The 17,063-nt window shown below is 41.8% G+C and overlaps 2 protein-coding genes across 3 annotated transcripts in view; one reads left to right on the top strand and one right to left on the bottom strand.

Annotated features, from left to right (window-relative positions):
- LOC110485738 (transmembrane channel-like protein 5) overlaps positions 1-16,005 on the bottom strand; it is a 31,613-nt gene extending 15,608 nt beyond the window's left edge. The window contains exons 1-9 of one of the 2 annotated variants that reach the window (XM_021556892.2): positions 15,269-16,005; positions 14,512-14,675; positions 13,575-13,831; positions 7,612-7,689; positions 5,393-5,509; positions 4,915-5,017; positions 4,400-4,481; positions 3,709-3,969; positions 3,372-3,520 (exon numbers count right to left, since the gene is read on the bottom strand). In XM_021556892.2, coding sequence (XP_021412567.2) covers positions 3,372-3,520; positions 3,709-3,969; positions 4,400-4,481; positions 4,915-5,017; positions 5,393-5,509; positions 7,612-7,689; positions 13,575-13,831; positions 14,512-14,588 — 1,124 coding nt within the window. In that variant the 5' untranslated portion in view covers positions 14,589-14,675; positions 15,269-16,005. The remainder of the gene's footprint in view (positions 1-3,371; positions 3,521-3,708; positions 3,970-4,399; positions 4,482-4,914; positions 5,018-5,392; positions 5,510-7,611; positions 7,690-13,574; positions 13,832-14,511; positions 14,676-15,268) is intronic. The other variant, XM_021556891.2, reaches the window with a different exon arrangement.
- A 107-nt stretch (positions 16,006-16,112) lies between these two features.
- Positions 16,113-17,063, top strand: part of LOC110487291 (nodal modulator 1) — a 38,765-nt gene continuing 37,814 nt past the window's right edge. Inside the window, exons 1-2 of the mRNA XM_036942595.1 lie at positions 16,113-16,260; positions 16,773-17,040. Of these exons, the coding sequence (XP_036798490.1) occupies positions 16,245-16,260; positions 16,773-17,040 (284 nt within the window). The 5' untranslated portion in view covers positions 16,113-16,244. The remainder of the gene's footprint in view (positions 16,261-16,772; positions 17,041-17,063) is intronic.

Raw genomic sequence — 17,063 nt, 5'->3', positions numbered from 1 at the left:
CATTTGTTGACTTCTGTAACCGTAAAAGCCTTGGTTTCATGCATGTTAACATTAGAAGCCTACTCCCTCAGTTTGCTTTATTCACTGCTTTAGCACATTCTGCCAACCCAAATGTCTTAGCCATGTCTGAATCCTGGCTTAGGAAAACCACCCAAAACCCTGAAATTTCCATTCCTAACTATAACATTTTCAGCCAAGATAGAACTGCCAAAGGGGGTGGTGTTGCAATCTACTGCAGAGATAGAACTCTGCAGGCTATCTTACTATCCAGGTCTGTACCATAACAATTCTAGCTTCTACTTCTAAAAATGCACCTTTCCAGAAACATGTCTCTCACCGTTGCCGCTTGCTATAGACCACCCTCTGCCCCCAGCTGTGCCCTGGACACCGTATGTGAATTGATTGCCCCCCATCTATCTTCTGAGCTCGTGCTTCTAGGTAACCTAAACTGGGACATGCTTAACACCCCGGCCATCCTACAATCTAAGCTTGATGCCCTCAATCTCACACAAATTATCAATGAACCTACCAGGTACAACCCCAAATCCGTAAACACGGGCATCCTTATAGATATCATCCTAACTAACTCGCCCTCCAAATACACCTCTGCTGTTTTCAACCAAGATCTCAGCGATCACTGCCTCATTGCCTGCATCCGTAATGGGTCTGCAGTCAAACAACCACCCCTCATCACTGTCAAACACTCCCTAAAACACTTCTGCGAACAGGCTTTTCTAATTGACCTGGCCGGGGTATCCTGGAATGATATTGACCTCATCCTGTCAGTAGAGGATGCCTGGTTATTCTTTAAAAGTGCCTTCCTCACCATATTAAATAAGCATGCTCCATTCAAAAAATGTAGAACTAGGAATAGATATAGCCCTTGGTTCACTCCAGACCTGTCTGCCCTTGACCAGCACAAAAACATCCTGTGGTGTTCTGCATTAGCATCGAATAGCCCCCGTGATATGCAACTTTTTAGGGAAGTTAGGAAACAATATACACAGGCAGTTAGGAAAGTTAAGGCTAGCTTTTTCAAACAGAAATGTGCATGCTGTAGTACAAACTTAAAAAGTTCTGGGACACTGTAAAGTCCATGGAGAATAAGAGCACCTCCTCCCAGCTGCCCACTACACTGAGGCTAGGAAACACTGTCACCACCGATAAATCCACTATAACTGAGAATTTCAATAAGCATATTACTACGGCTGGCCATGCTTTCCACCTGGCTACCCCTACCCCGGTCAACAGCCCTGCCCACAGCAACTCGCCCAAACCTCCCCCACTTCTCCTTCACCCAAATCCAGATAGCTGATGTTCTGAAAGAACTGCAAAATCTGGACCCCTACAAATCAGCCGGGCTAGACAATCTGGAACCTCTATTTCTAAAATTATCTGCCGAAATTGTTGCAACCCCTATTACTAGCCTGTTCAACCTCTCTTTCGTATCGTCTGAGATCCCCAAAGATTAGAAAGCTGCCGCGGACATCCCCCTCTTCAAAGGGGGAGACTCTCTAGACCCAAACTGCTACAGACCTATATCTATTCTACCCTTCCTTTCTAGGTCTTTGAAAGCCAAGTTAACTTAAGGTAAAGGGGGCAGCATTTTCACTTTTGGATAAATAGCGTGCCCAATTTCAACTTCCTGCTACTCAAGCAAAGAATATAAAATATGCATATTATTAGAATATGTGGACAACTACAAATACCTAGGTGTCTGGTTAGACTGTAAAGATTCCTTCCAGACTCACATTAAACATCTCCAATCCAAAATTAAATCTAGAATCAGCTTCCTATTTCGCAACAAAACATCCTTCTCTCTAGCTGCCAAACATACCCTCGTAAAACTGACCATCCTCGACTTCGGCGATGTAATTTACAAAATAGCCTCCAACACTATATTCAACAAATTGGATGCAGTCTATCACAGTGCCATCCGTTTTGTCACCAAAGCCCCTTATACCACCCACCACTGCGACCTGTACGCTCTCGTTGGCTGGCCCTCGCTTCATACTCGTCGCCAAACCCCACTGGCTCCAGGTCATCTACAAGTCTCTGCAGTATAGCCCCGCCTAATCTCAGCTCACTGGTCACAATAGCAGCACCCACCCATAGCATGCGCTCCAGCAGGTATATCTCACTGGTCACCCCCAGAGCCAATTCTTCCTTTGGCCACCTCTCCTTCCAGTTCTCTGCTGCCAATGACTGGAACGAACTGCAAAAATCTCTGAAGCTGGAGACTCTTACCTCCCTCACTAGCTATAAGCACCAGTATCCCTACTTGCACATTAATCTTCTGCACATCCTACCATTTCAATGTTTAATTGCAATATTGTAATTATTTGTCACCATAGCCTATTTATTGCCTTACCTCTCTTATCCTACCTCATTTGCACATGATGTATATAGATTTTTCTACTGTATTATTGATTGTATGTTTGTTTATTCCATATGTAACTCTGTTTTGTTGTATGTGTCGAACTGCTTTGCTTTATCTTGGCCAGGTCACAGTTGCAAATGAGAACTTGTTCTCAACTAGCCTGCATGGTTAAATAAAGGTGAAATAAAAAAATGTAAAATTCAATTGTATTGTTTACTTCAGTCTTGTTTGTTATTTATTTCACTTGCTTTGGCAATGTTAACATGTGCTTCCCATGCCAATAAAGCCCTTGAATTGAATTTTGAGACAGAGACAGAGACAGAGACAGAGACAGAGACAGAGACAGAGACAGACAGACAGACAGACAGACAGACAGACAGACAACCTTGGGGAACCTCCTCTGCATTATCATTAACAGCAGACTCGTACACTTGTAAATACAACCCATATTTGATTTATTATTTTTATTTATTTTCCCTTTTGTACTTTAACCATTTACATATCGCTACAACACTATATATATATATATATATATATATAATATGACATTTTTTATTCTTTTGGAACTTCTGTGAGTGTAATGTTTACTGTTCGTTTTTATTGTTTATTTCACTTTTGTATATTATCTACTTCACTTGCTTTGGCAATGTTAACATATGTTTCCCGTGCCAATAAAGCCCCTTGAATCGAAATGAGAGAGACAGAGAGAACGAGAGAGAACAAGGGTCCCTTTACCGCACTATTAAAACATGAAGAAAAGGTTCAATAAATATATAAAGGTGTGATGTGAATGTCATGGCATTGTGGATTTGATTGACATCATACATTTGAGATCAACTGGCTTTGATAAATTATTTACTGGCACTTGAAACCAATGAAGAAGCACACGGAAACCAAAGCATGCATGACATAAATGACCAAAGCAGAGTTAATAGTGGTCAATACAATGTTACTGTTACATGATCACTGTGCAGTCCCATCCCATACTGACCTGTAGATGAGGGCGGCTCCACACAACACCATGTAGGCTGCTACGGTGAAGAAGTAGGCCAGCTGCATATTGTACTCAGACCGGCCCCCTGTCCCTTGTGTTTTATTACTGTAGCCGCCATAATACATCACTGTGTGGCTGAAATAACCCTGTGGGGAAAATAGATACATCAAAATAAAACATTTTTACCACACAGTACCTGTTCACTGTATGCTGACTTTACAGTACGGGGAGTCGTATAACACATATGTTGATCAGATTCGTAGCGTATGCTGCCATGGAATGATTCACTCAAAAGCCTCGACCAGAAGTAGCGTGAATAGTAACAACAACAAACCGCTCCGGTCAGTATCTCTAGCCCTTTGAAGCTGACCCCAGCGGGGATGTCTGGCGTGGGGTGATAGATGAGCTGGGGGATGGTGATGAAACCAAAGTTGACCAGGAAGGAGAAGATGTTGAACATCAGCAGCCATTTTAGGAACTTGAAGTAGGAGAGGACCCCCGTGCCAAATTTACCCCCGACCTCCTTCATGGTACCCCGCCACAGTTCCAGGGTCTGCTTGGCTAAAGTCATGTTAGCACCGCACCTGCGGAACGCCTGTGGGGGAAGACTGGTCTGAGAACAGTGGTGGGGGTCTTGTATGTCACAAATGCACTGTCATAGATTTCATAGCACAGCTGTCACAGAATAGGTGTAATTGTCAATAGAGGATGTGGATGATGGAACAGTAATAATGTTTAATGTAAGTAGAACGTTATTGTATTGTAACCTGCATGGTGGCAGTCTGTTTCTGCTTTTGCCAATGTTCAAGTGTCGCTGAATGCAGAGACAGAATGTCACCCTGGCACCCTTGCTCATAAAAGGCATAATGATTTAGTGATAGCCAACCACAAGAAGCGTTGCACTTTGCCATAGTCTAATAGGGCACTGCTTGTGCAGTACAAGGACACACAGGAAGTAAAGTTGGGCATCAGGACAGGAGGACACACAGAGAGACACAAAGATGTCAGAGAGTCAAACTGCTCACCAGTGAGACAGTCGTCGAGCAGTCTGAAAAGCAGTTCAGTTGCCGGGATTTTTTGAATGATTTCAACGCCAACACTTGGCCCCTAGGAGATAAGAGATCAAACAAACGTAAAGATTACAGTCTGATACAGTTATGTAGCGTATGATGATACGCGCATCACAGCGTTATCTCTTCATAAAAATATATGACCTGTCAAAAGTTGCACAGTGCTCTTGGCTGGCTGTGTGGCTGTAAACTTTGGACTTGGCCGATGCGATTATGGTAAACACTTCTTCCTTACCCGCATACCGCAAGAAGGTGTGTATGTGTGTTGGTGCGTGTGTGTGTCTGCGTGTGCGACTGTTCCCCCCCAATGATCTCACATCGCAAGCCTACATAACTGCACACTCGATGACCTACCTACCCTTGTACATAGTACTTATTTTACTACCCCTGGTCATAAGTTAAACTTTCCATAGTAAAACTGTACGAAAACAGGCACCTTTTGACCTATGACGGTGACATGACAACTGTACCTGATGTGTTTCTTGTCATCAAAGCTCATAGGGAGGTCTCGGATGGCCTTGATTCTGTCCCTCGTTGACATGGCAACCAGCTCTTTGACCAAGTTCTGTTCCTCTGTTGGACAAAGACAAGATAAAACAGATCTGTGAGGTTATTAATCATAGTATGCCTTTAGATCGGAGTTGTAATATAAAAATATGACTATAATCATATATGAGTTAAATCATTGTGATTTAAGTATAAGAAGTGATGGAGGGTTATGATTGAGCTATAAAGATAGTATATAGTGACTTATTTTACTTCAATCAGTGTATCCAGAATATGACTTCAATGGATAACATTGTCCTGAACCGATTGAAAAGAGAAACATCATATTTCTACAGGGAGAATGGACAGGCTTTCTCAACAGTGGTTGTGCCCATAGGAATACAATTCTAGTAACTCCATTTCTATGGATGTGCCGTAGGCTCTCCCTTCTTCATCCCTCACCATTTTCCATCTCATTCCTGATGTCGTCCTCAGAAAGGCCCAGATTGCCCAGAGCAGCCTCTCCTACAGGGAATAGACTCATCTTCCTCAACCCCCTGAACCTCATCGAAACATGACCTGGGAGACACGAGGACATCTAATTAAACACAGCTGACAGCCTAGCTATTACTGGGGAATTATGAGCTTAATAAAGAGTGTTGAACGAATAGAAAGCCATCCATCATATAGGCTTACTATCAGCACTAACAATACGGAGGATATATAATATGTTAAGCTAATAGAAAGCACTACACATCCTATTTATTCATTACAGATCATGTCCACCCATTGACTTGGCAAACACAATTCATTCCCATAATTACAGTACAAACAGAGTGAACTTACAAAGAACGGCATGCACACACAACTTACAATACATCATGGTTTATTGGTTCACACACTTACATGGTCCTTGATTGCACAAGGAAGTGGTTTTGGGTGGCTTGAAAGGGGAGCCCCAAAACCCCCCCCCCCCCCCCCCCCCCCCCCCCCCCCCCCCCCCCCCCCCCATCACATTGCATGGGTGTGTCGTGAGTCAATATTTACACTGTGTAAATAAGTGTTAGCTGCTGATGATCAACTTTGATTAAAACAAATCAAATAGAGGTGGTTAAAAAAAGGTTTCCTGTCACGGCCGTCAAAAGAAGTGGACCAAAGTGCAGCGTGGTGAGCGTACATTTTTCTTTTTATTTAAAACGTCGCCAACAAAAGAAAGAAACAACCGTGAAGCTTACAGGGCTATAGTGCCACAAACAAAGTTAACTACCCACACTGAAAGGAGGGAAAGGGCTGCCTAAGTATGATTCCCAATCAGAGACAACGATAGACAGCTGTCCCTGAAATTTCCAATAGGTTGTCCCCATAGCAGAACCCTTTTTGGTTCCAGGTAGAACTATTTTTGGTTGCAGATAGAACCCATTTGGTTCCATGTAGAACCTGGAACCAAAAGGGTTCTTCGTGGAACCAATAAGGGTTCTTCAAAGGGTTCTCCTATGCAAAGGGTTCTCCTATGGGGACAGCCAAATAACCCTTTTAGGTTCTAGATAGTACCTAGATAGTATAGTGTACTATACTTCACATCCTTTTGACAAACGCAGTAGCATGACTAGCTGACAATGAAAAAACACACTGTAGACAACACACTCTAATAGAAACTAACTTATTTTTAGAGTGAAATTGTTTCCCCCAGCCTTATCTGTCCCATTAGAGTTATCCATTATAACCTTCATGCTAACCGAGTATTGCTGCTACACCTCTGACATATTGTGTGTCTTTATTAAGGCTAAATCATTGAGAAAGTATAAAATGCCAAAGAGGCAAACACTCTACAGATGTTGGATCTTAATTTGATCACCCTTTTTCAGGATAACTTTCCTGTACAACTTGTAGTGCATTTGAGGTTTTAAAAAGGCTTCTGAAGTTTCGAATTTCCACTTTGAAATTTCAGACAAATGTATCAAATCCACATTATAATTCACATTTCCTATTGCTGCAGGATAATTGTCCTGCTGTAGCAAACTGGCTAAAATTAAGATGCTACATTTGTACATTTCTTGGTTAGATTTCAGCAAACACCTAATCGTCAGTCCTCGTGATGAGGTAATATTACCTGGATTGTGTTCATTAGGCAATAAATGGAAGAAAACAGACTGAAACAGGGAGGGACTACCTGGACTTGTCCAAAAAGAAACGCTCATTGTAACGTTTCGTTGTAAAACGTTTTGCTACGTTTTGCCCTAATCAATACAGCCCTGTAAACTGTTAGCACCATAGTTTCCCGGGATGGTATTTTTCTGCCAACTTCCTTGTGCTGCCTGTCTACCTTTGGGTAATGTTTTATTAGACATTGGATTGTCATAAATCCTCATAGCAATATTGCAAAAGTTAGCTACACGAAATCTGTCATGACATGAACAATCTTGATTTTCATTCTATCTTTGAGTTGTGTGTCTCTTTAATAACCTCTTAAGGAGCTGACCCTTTAATTTTTTGTATATATATTTTTTAATTTCGCCTAAAATGACATACCCAATCTAACTGCCTGAAGCAAGGATAGTGCAACAGCTAACCTCAAAGGTTCTTATGATCAAAGGGACCAACTGAAAGCTAAAGAAGTAAAGTAAGGAAGTAAATAGAGAGTAATCTACTGTATGTGCTCTTTAAAGTGGTTTGAACAGCACCTGAAGTTGCAGATGGAAGTCGTACAGGAGGCGTCGTGTCATAATGCGTTGCCTGGTCGATCTGGTACCCGCTGTGATCTGAACATCATGGAGAACAGAACACTAGATTCATTAATCGCATCCACCTCATTTTCGAACGTTGCTATGGGCACAGCCAAACAACGGAAGTGATGGATTCGATTTCTGCTTTACTTCTGCGGTAGGTCATTTAAAAAAAAACATTTTTATTTCACCTTTATTTAACCAGGTAGGCTAGTTGAGAACAAGTTCTCATTTGCAACTGCAACCAGGCCAAGATAAAGCAAAGCAGTTTGACACATACAACAACACAGAGTTACACATGGAATAAACAAACATAAAATAAATAATACAGTAGAAAAAGTCTATATACAGCATGTGCAAATGAGGAAGGTTAAGGGAGGTAAGGCAATAAATAGGCCATGGTCACGAAGTAATTACAATATAGCAATTAAACACTGGAATGGTAGGATGTGCAGAAGATGAATGTGCAAGTAGAGATACTGGGGTGCAAAGGAGCAAGATAAATAAATAAATACAGTATGGGGATGAGGTAGATTGGATGAGCTATTTAAAGATGAGCTATGTACAGGTGCAGTGATGTGTGAGCTGCTCTGACAGCTGGTGCTTAAAGCTAGTGAGGGAGATATGAGTCTCCAGCTTTAGTGATTTTTGCAGTTCGTTCCAGTCATTGGCAGCAAAGAACTGGAAGAATTGGCTTTGGGGGGTGACCAGTGAGATATACCTGCTGGAGCGCATGCTACAGGTGGGTGCTACTATGGTGACCAGTGAGCTGAGATAAGGCGGGGCTTTACCTCGTTGAGACTTGTAGATGACCTGGAGCCAGTGGGTTTGGCGACGAATATGAAGCGAGGGCCAGCCAACAAGAGCGTACAGGTCGCGTGGTGGGTAGTATATGGGGCTTTGGTGACAAAACGGATGGCACTGTGATAGACTGCATCCAATTTGTTGAGTAGAGTGTTGGAGGCTATTTTGTAAATGACATCGCCAAAGTCGAGGATCGGCAGGATGGTCAGTTTTACGAGGGTATGTTTTGCAGCATGAGAGAAGGATGCTTTGTTGCAAAATAGTAAGCTGATTCTAGATGTAATTTTGGATTGGAGATGCTTAATGTGAGTCTAGAAGGAGAGTTTACAGTATAACCAGACACCTAGGTATTTATAGTTGTCCACATATTCTAAGTCAGAACCGTCCAGAGTAGTGATGCTGGACGGACGGGCAGGTGTGGGCAGCGATCGGTTGAAGAGCATGCATTTAATTTTACTTGCATTTAAGAGCAGTTGGAGGCCACGGAAGGAGAATTGTATGGCATTGAAGCTCGTCTGGAGGTTAGTTAACACAGTGTCCAAAGAAGGGCCAGAGGTATACAGAATGGTGTCATCTGCGTAGAGGTGGATCAAAGAATCACCCGCAGCAAGAGCGACATCATTGATGTATACAGAGAAGAGAGTCTGCCCCAGAATTTAACCCTGTGGCACCCCCATAGAGACTGCCAGAGGCCCTGGCAACAGGCCCTCCGATTTGACACACTGAACTCTATCAGAGAAGTAGTTGGTGAACCAGGTGAAACCAAGGCTGTTGAGTCTGCCAATAAGAATGTTGTGATTGACAGAGTCGAAAACCTTAGCCAGGTCAATGAATACGGCTGCACAGTAATGTCTCTTATTCATGGTTATGATATCGTTTAGGGCCTTGAGCGTGGCTGAGGTGCACCCATGACCACCTCTGAAACCAGAATGCATAGCGGAGAAGGTACGGTGGGATTCTAAATGGTCGGTAACCTGTTTGTTAACTTGGCTTTCGAAGACCTTAGAAAGGCAGGGTAGGATAGATATAGGTCTGTAGCAGTTTGGGTCTAGAGTGTCTCCCTCTTTGAAAAGGGGGATGACTTTGGCAGCTTTCCAATCTATGCGAATCTCAGATGATACGAAAGAGAGGTTGAACAGGCTAGTGATAGGGGTTGCAACAATTTCTGCAGATAATTTTAGAAAGAGAGGGTCCAGATTGTCTAGCCCGGCTGATTTGTAGGGGTCCAGATTTTGCAACTCATTCAGAACATCAGCTATCTGGATTTGGGTGAAGGAGAATTGGGGAAGCTTGGGCGAGTTGCTGTGGGGGGTGGAGGGCTGTTGATCAGGGTAGGGGTAGCCAGGTGGAAAGCATGGCCAGCGGTAGAAAAGTGCTTTTTGAAATTCTCAGTTATAGTGGATTTATCGGTGGTGACAGTGTTACCTAGCCTCAGTGCAGTGGGCAGCTGGGAAGAGGTGCTCTTATTCTCCATGGACTTTACAGTGTCCCAGAACTTTTTGAGTTTGTGCTACAGGATGCAAATTTCTGCTTGAAAAAGCTTGAAAAGTTATTTGAAGGAGTCACTTTATAGAGTATAAAAGTCAAGTAAACAAGTGGAAGTGTAACTGTATATGAATTTCATTCAAGTTCTCAAACCTACTAGTACTTATGTTGTGATAATTACGTGAATTGTGTTGTGTATGAGATTAGGGCCTCCACAAAGCCAATAACTATAACGATAAACTATAGTCTACATAACTATAAAACCTTGGTGAGCATCCACACAAGAGGAAAGTTTATTGTTTATTGTTCTGCAGGCCTGCAGGCCTGCACCTGTCAATCAACTGATCAAAACATTCTTCTGCACACTGCCTATTAATAAGGTGGTAACACTAGACCATTCACGAGGTCTCTAACGCACAGATACTGGTTCAGACCAGTGCTTTCAGGGTGTGTTCATTGTCATAGTGACAACTGCAAATAACACTTCAGTGTACATCTAGGTCAAATGAAAAAATAGTATAGTAACTCATATTTAAATGTAGCAATTGAACAACAAACGCCGAGCCTGTACATATTTTACAGCATCTCATTGCCTCGTTGCTCAAGTGGTTTGCAAGTGATTTCCATTTTTCTAATGGTTGTCAATTCCTTTGTGTCTTATTTTTCACTGTGCTCATCTAGGCTATGTCCTGTTCAACTATTTGCAATGCATCAGTGCAACAATGTTATAATCATAACAGGTCAAACGTGATCAATCACACCAACACACTTTCTCTCTTCAATTTTCCCCGAAATTGATTTTCTATGCTGTAGGCCTGTTTTACATTCAGCAATTAGTAAAAGAAAGCCTGCTTCTTTCCCTGAATAGGCTATTAGGCTTTGTAATTAAAAAAATAATACAAATAAATGCCCTATAGCTTTTGTAGCCTATGGCTTTCCTGGGAATTCACCAGAAGAGGAATCGCCTATTGCAGAGAGGCTTGTTACAGCCTGTTACCCACGGGCACAGCTGGAAAAGAGAGGCTAGTGATGTGTAGCTGAAGTAAGAAGCTAAATATTAGCTAGATATTAGGCCATGCATTAGCTAAATATTGCAGCTATAGTCTAAATATTTACCTGTCAAAGTCCGTTACAAGTTTATGAAATGGCAAATCTGCAGTACGTTCCTTGAGGCTGCGCACTGTGGTTCACCGGCACGCAAAGTTCCATTATTGATTAGGCATAGGACTACGTTTTTAGACAATACATTATTGTACCTGGGCTACAACAACACAGTGCAATGAGGAATGTATTCTTGTTAAGAAGTGAGTACACAATTATTGTCCATAAGCTGTAAACTGCAGTGATGTAGGCTCATTTGAATAACCGCTCAAACGTCCTGTTTTGTTTCATTCCGAAATAACTACATAGGCCTACAGCCTATAGGTCTGATTATGCAACCATTTGGATCAGTTCAGGTCTATTCGCGACAGTCTAGAAGCACAAGAAAGGTACATTAGCAGGCCACTCATATGGTGTATTTTGTCAGGATGTAGCCGGGTGTTAAGATTGGCCTACTATAGGAAAATATGGGCTTCTCCTTTCCAACTCCCCGCTCGTAAAGCTGTAGCCTATTTTACATTCAGCAAGGGAGTGCACGCGTGCATCTATCCTCCAATAGGCGGTTAGTAGGCTAAAGAAGAAAGGTCGAAATAAGGGTCCAAATAGCTTTTGTACTCTTGTCTTTTCCTGGGACTCCTCAAGATTTAAGAGGAATAGCTGTGTCAGTGGAGAAGCCAGGTGCGTAATTGCACAACAGAACAAAGACAGACAGGCTCGAGATGTAGCCTAAAGCTTAAGTAGAAGTGTATGCATATTAGACCTTTATTTGTAAGCTCAATGTTAGGCTTAATACTGTAGTGAATATATCCAGTCAATGTACAAAGCAATTTTTTAAAAAGTTGATCAGATAACGAAATCATAGGTAGCTCTACACTAGGTGCGCTCCCGAGGCTGCGCTGAGTGCGCTCCCTCCCAGTCCCCGGGTTTGCAGCTGGAAAAGCTACCATATGTTTAATTTTTTTAGGGACAATAAATGTATCCTACCTATGCTACCACAACACAGTGTAATGAGGAATGTTATTATTGTTTTCAAGTGAGTACAAAACTCTAGTCTAGCCTGTAAACTGCAACGAATAGCCCATGCCATTTGAAAAACCGCTCAAAAGCCTGGCGTTTTGAATACATCCCGGTAATCATTTGGAAATAACTGCATCTAGCCTGCCTGATTGGGCAACCATTTGAATCAGTTGTGTTTTTTTCTCTGCAGTTTAGTCTACAAGGTTCAGGCACACAAGGCAAGTAATATGTTGTATTTTGTCAGGATGTTTCGCTATCAGAAACATGCCAATTGCAAGGATTTTTAGTGGAGCACATATGAGTTCACAAGATGTTGGTGGTACCTTAATTGGGGAGGACGGGCTCATGGCACTGGCTGGAGAGGAATTAGTGGAATGGTATAAAATACATCAACACATGGTTTAATGCCATTCCAATCGCTCCATTCCAGCCATTATCATGAGCCATCCTCCCCTCAGCAGCCTCCACTGCTGTTGTTGCAATAGTTTGAGTGTTTGGCTTCTGTGTTTTAAAAGCGTTCGAAAAGTAGGTGGATATGGTACCTATAACAACATTGAAAACACAAAGAATTAACCAAACAAAAGGCAGGAGGTAATAGAAGAAATTGAAAGTCACTTAGCAACACAGAACCTGAAGACCAGCCACACTGAAATACTACTCCATTCCCAACCTGGACTCAGGGGTAGACTTAACATAGTAAAGTAAATCCAGACACTCCTATTAGTACGATATGTTACGTTTCATATGGTACTGTATGTATTCATTTGTGGATGTCCATCCATTTCATATGATATGTTACGAATGACAATTCGTATTATATGTTACAAATTGCAATTCAAACAATATGTTACAAATTGCGATTCGTACAATAAGTTACGAATTGGCAAAGCATATGATATGTTACGAATTCCAATTTGTTGTGGCTAACGTTAGCTAGGTGGCTAAGGGGCCAATGCTAACATTAGCTAGGTGGCTAGGGGTTAGGGGTTAAGGTCAGGGTTGAGGTTAGAGTTAGGTTAAAGGGTTAAAGGGTTTGGCAATGGGGCCCTTCATCTAGGTCCCCAGAGTAGGATGAACTCATAGATACCATTTTTATGTCTTTACATGCAGTTTGAAGAAAGTTGCTAACTAACACTAGCACAATTGCTAACTAGCGTAAGCACTATTGCTATTAAGCATTGGCTCACGAAACTACCTCAAACTTCCATCATACTGGACTTATGTAAACATACCAAACGTAACATATCATACTAATTTGAGTGTCACGGATTATATATTTATATATATTACGACCAGGCTGCCATTCCAACAAAATCATGGCCATACTATCCCCTCAGAACCCAGAACCAAATATTGGGAGGAGAGACTACCCTTACTACAGCACAAGGGATCACATTTCTCTGATCTGTTTACAATACAATCTCAAATCAGAAAACGTGTGTACTGCCATTACATCGGTGTGTACATTACTTGTTTCTATTGTCTAATTAATCAATTAAATCAAACCGACTTACTGAGGTCATGCTGCTGCCATCGTGCGCTCTCCGACCGGGGAGGAAGGAGACCCATGGGAATGCTGTCTCTGCCCCTCCAGCTCCCCTCCTGCCACCCGCCCCAGGGCACTCTCTCCTGGGCATCGTTGTAGCTGGACTGGACCCCTCCTGGGAGCTGCTGGAGGTCGGACCTGCCCCTCTGCCCCCCGGCTCCATCATCCCTGGGGTAGGGGTTACCATGTGGGTTACTATGATGGGATTGGGATTTCCTGGAAAGACTTTGGAGAGAAGGACAGAGGAGATAACATTACTGGTGTGTTGTTGTATAAACCCTGCATCAGTCAGTCCAACACCTTAATCATTACACTCATAAGGTTGCTGATGGTGATCTAAGAATCATGCTACAATATTATTATAGACATTTGACATCTGTCATAGACAATAATGGGTTTTTTTCTGAGGCGCTATAAAGTGAGTCTCTTGTAAGAAATACCATTACTTTGGTCACACCGCTGAAGGTTCATGACCGTCTCTAGTACTTAGCACGACATTAACTTAAAATGACAACAAACTCCTTGTACTGTAACACAACATTCAACACACCAAGAAGGAGAATTGGCCCACTTTGACAGTATTCATTTCAGGGATAGCTTCCTGCTACAATGTGTGATGGCACTGGCACTATAAAAAATCTGACACCAATTGAGAGATTAGAGATGATGTGACCAAGCACAGTGGTGGTTTACATTTAAATATACAGAACAAAAGATCCTCTCAGAATTATTTTCTAATACTGGACCATTATGTTTTACTTCACTTCTCATATTTGAGTTATTTGTGCACTCTCCCCCAAAACATTTTTAAGAGCTGTTCTCTACCCATTCAGGTTCTCTACCCAGTTAAAGCAGAATTATAACAAACATCCAAACAACACAATCGTACAAGTTGACACACATACCTCCTATCTATCTCCAGGGTGTCACTGTCATGATAGGCAGGGTTGTTATATACTCCAGTGTTGTTGTAGTGCGACATAGGGATCCTTGGCTTGATCTTCTTCTATAGTGTTTGTCCCTCTCTTCTTTAGTCCCCTGGAGGTCTGAAAGGTCCTCCTACTGTATTCTCAGTAAAACAATTCATGAGAATCAGCTTGCCATTACATAAAATGGGAACTGGAAACGAGACATAAACGTGCCACTAGCAACAAGACCACCTTGGGTATAAAGAAGGGGCAAATACAAGACTTCTGAGACCATACCTCGATGCTATTCCCATCTTACTTTCACAAATAAAGCTGTGCTATCTAATACACATCACATGTTTTGGATTGAATGGCTGTCTTCAGTAAGTTATTTAACTCCCCTGTCCTATCCCTGTGTATATCATTATTTATTAACACAGGGATATGGTTTCTGTTTTGCCATGGTCTGTGCCTCAGTGCTGCCCTATGGCAGTAAACTAGGCAAAGTAGAAGTAACAAATTCCCGAGCAACAAAGTCTGGAAAGAGATCCGACTAACAAATGTGTTGACATGGTAGTTTATTGTGGGGAAAACACAGAAGTTATATGTGACAGTGAATCTTTATTGTCAAATTAAGAGAAATATAACCATGTTCCAAATAATAATAGTATACATTGCTGTTAGATACATTAACAATTTAAAACTATTGTATCAAACAATTGTTAAAAAGAGTAAATCCACAGAGTGTAATTACCTGGTTAATGTGCTGCTTACTCAGGGAAATCTGCTGGCTGCTTGAACAGATGTTGCAAGCCGGAGGATGCCTCCCCTTTTCCTTATAATCCAGGTTTGAAGTGTCAACTGTGGTAGCTAGAGTGCAGTTCTGAGAGATATACCTTTGTTGAACTTTATCACTGTGTGTCTGTGAGACTACCCGGAACTGTGCACTTGAAATAAAGGTAAAAGTCCGGTGGTTCTAAATGCCGTATGCAAATCTAATAGGCTGCTATGGTTGGCATAATGACAAGTATTTCCAAATGATTCCCATAGGACGTGAAAATTAATTGGCATAATAAGATATGGGACGGCCAAGGGCTCAACTGTGTTATTACGAATGACTGCATGTGCAGTGTGCAATAGGATAGGGAATTGCAATGAAGAGTCATAATGATTAACTTTCGTCTTCGACTCTCTATTTAAAACACAATGTCAAACAAAATGTTGAATTCTGTGAATAACAGCATAATAAACAATTAAATTGTTAGTTGGACATTTTTATTATTTCATATTCAAATAATATGACCCCATTTTAAGCGTAAATAATTATTGATGCTCCATCATTTAAAAGGTTTATGGTGGTGGAATTTGAGGACAGTAGAGCGCGACAAATGTTGTTATATAAATATAAAAGCTAGCTAAATAGCTATACAAATAAACGTCAAATTGTTGGTCGGGTCGTTTGTCAGTATTTAATTTAGATTAAACTCCAGTCATATCCAAAATTAAATAAGCACGATTGTTGTGTATAATTGTGGGAAACCATGCTAGGCCAGTCTAGTATTTATACATCTAGCTCCAGAGTTGCGTCGCTTTGGGATTCAGGAAAGGGAATGCGGGCTTTGTTTTACTTCTGCTGACTGACAGCCAACGTCAGCTAGCTACGCTAGTTAGCTAACAAAGTTGTTCATTAAACTTTCGTTGATATTAAAAGTGCACGAGGACAACTGGAAATGGAGAGAGACTCAGGTAACTAAGCAAACTCAATTTCATATGGACCTTTTCAGCAAGTAAGTTAGTAAATGTGGCCAGTTATCTAGCTAGACAAGGCAGGTAAACTTTCCCAATGCTAAAAAGCTATCCAGCCAACGTTAGCTAGCTAACTGTAGCTATCTAACTTTTAGCTGTAACTGAGCCAATTGTCGTTGTTATTGAAATAAAACTTCCCTTACTCTTTGAGTTTTATGACATTAAATAGGAACAGTAACTTGGTTGCTGAAGATATGTTTTGATAGATGTAATTATTGAGGTGTGGTTGTTTTTTCAAATGTACCTGTCTGTTGCAATGACTGTATGGCTACACCACTTCCTGTGCATTCACAGCCAAATAGTTTAGTGAGTTCAACAGTATGATATCAATACAGTGTATTGCATTCAAGTACTGCTCTTTAAACCCCACATTTTACTCTCACTTTATGAACTTTAACCCCCATCCTCTTCCCCAAAAACTTTTTTTTTTTTACTGTATTTCTCTCTGACAGTGTTCCACAATGACCGTCTGGGAGCACCACGTAACCCACTACTGGACCAGCTCCCCAGCTACCAGTCTCTGCTGTACCGCAGAAAGCCCTCCGCCTCGGGCAGTAACAAGCGCCGTGGCAGCTCACGGACCAGGCTGGGCTCCTCCAGCAGTGGGAAATGGGGACAGACCACATTGGCCAGACAGCATGAGGAGAAACACAGGACTCAGACCCTACAGAGACCAGTCAGGGAACTGCCCAAACCTATGGCGGAGAAACGCAGAGACAAGTCAGATCGCTAATATGTCTTCA

Source organism: Oncorhynchus mykiss, chromosome 13 (genome assembly GCF_013265735.2).
Source record: "Oncorhynchus mykiss isolate Arlee chromosome 13, USDA_OmykA_1.1, whole genome shotgun sequence".
Classification (NCBI taxonomy): domain Eukaryota; kingdom Metazoa; phylum Chordata; class Actinopteri; order Salmoniformes; family Salmonidae; genus Oncorhynchus; species Oncorhynchus mykiss.
This window is presented reverse-complemented; position numbering and strand designations above follow the sequence as displayed.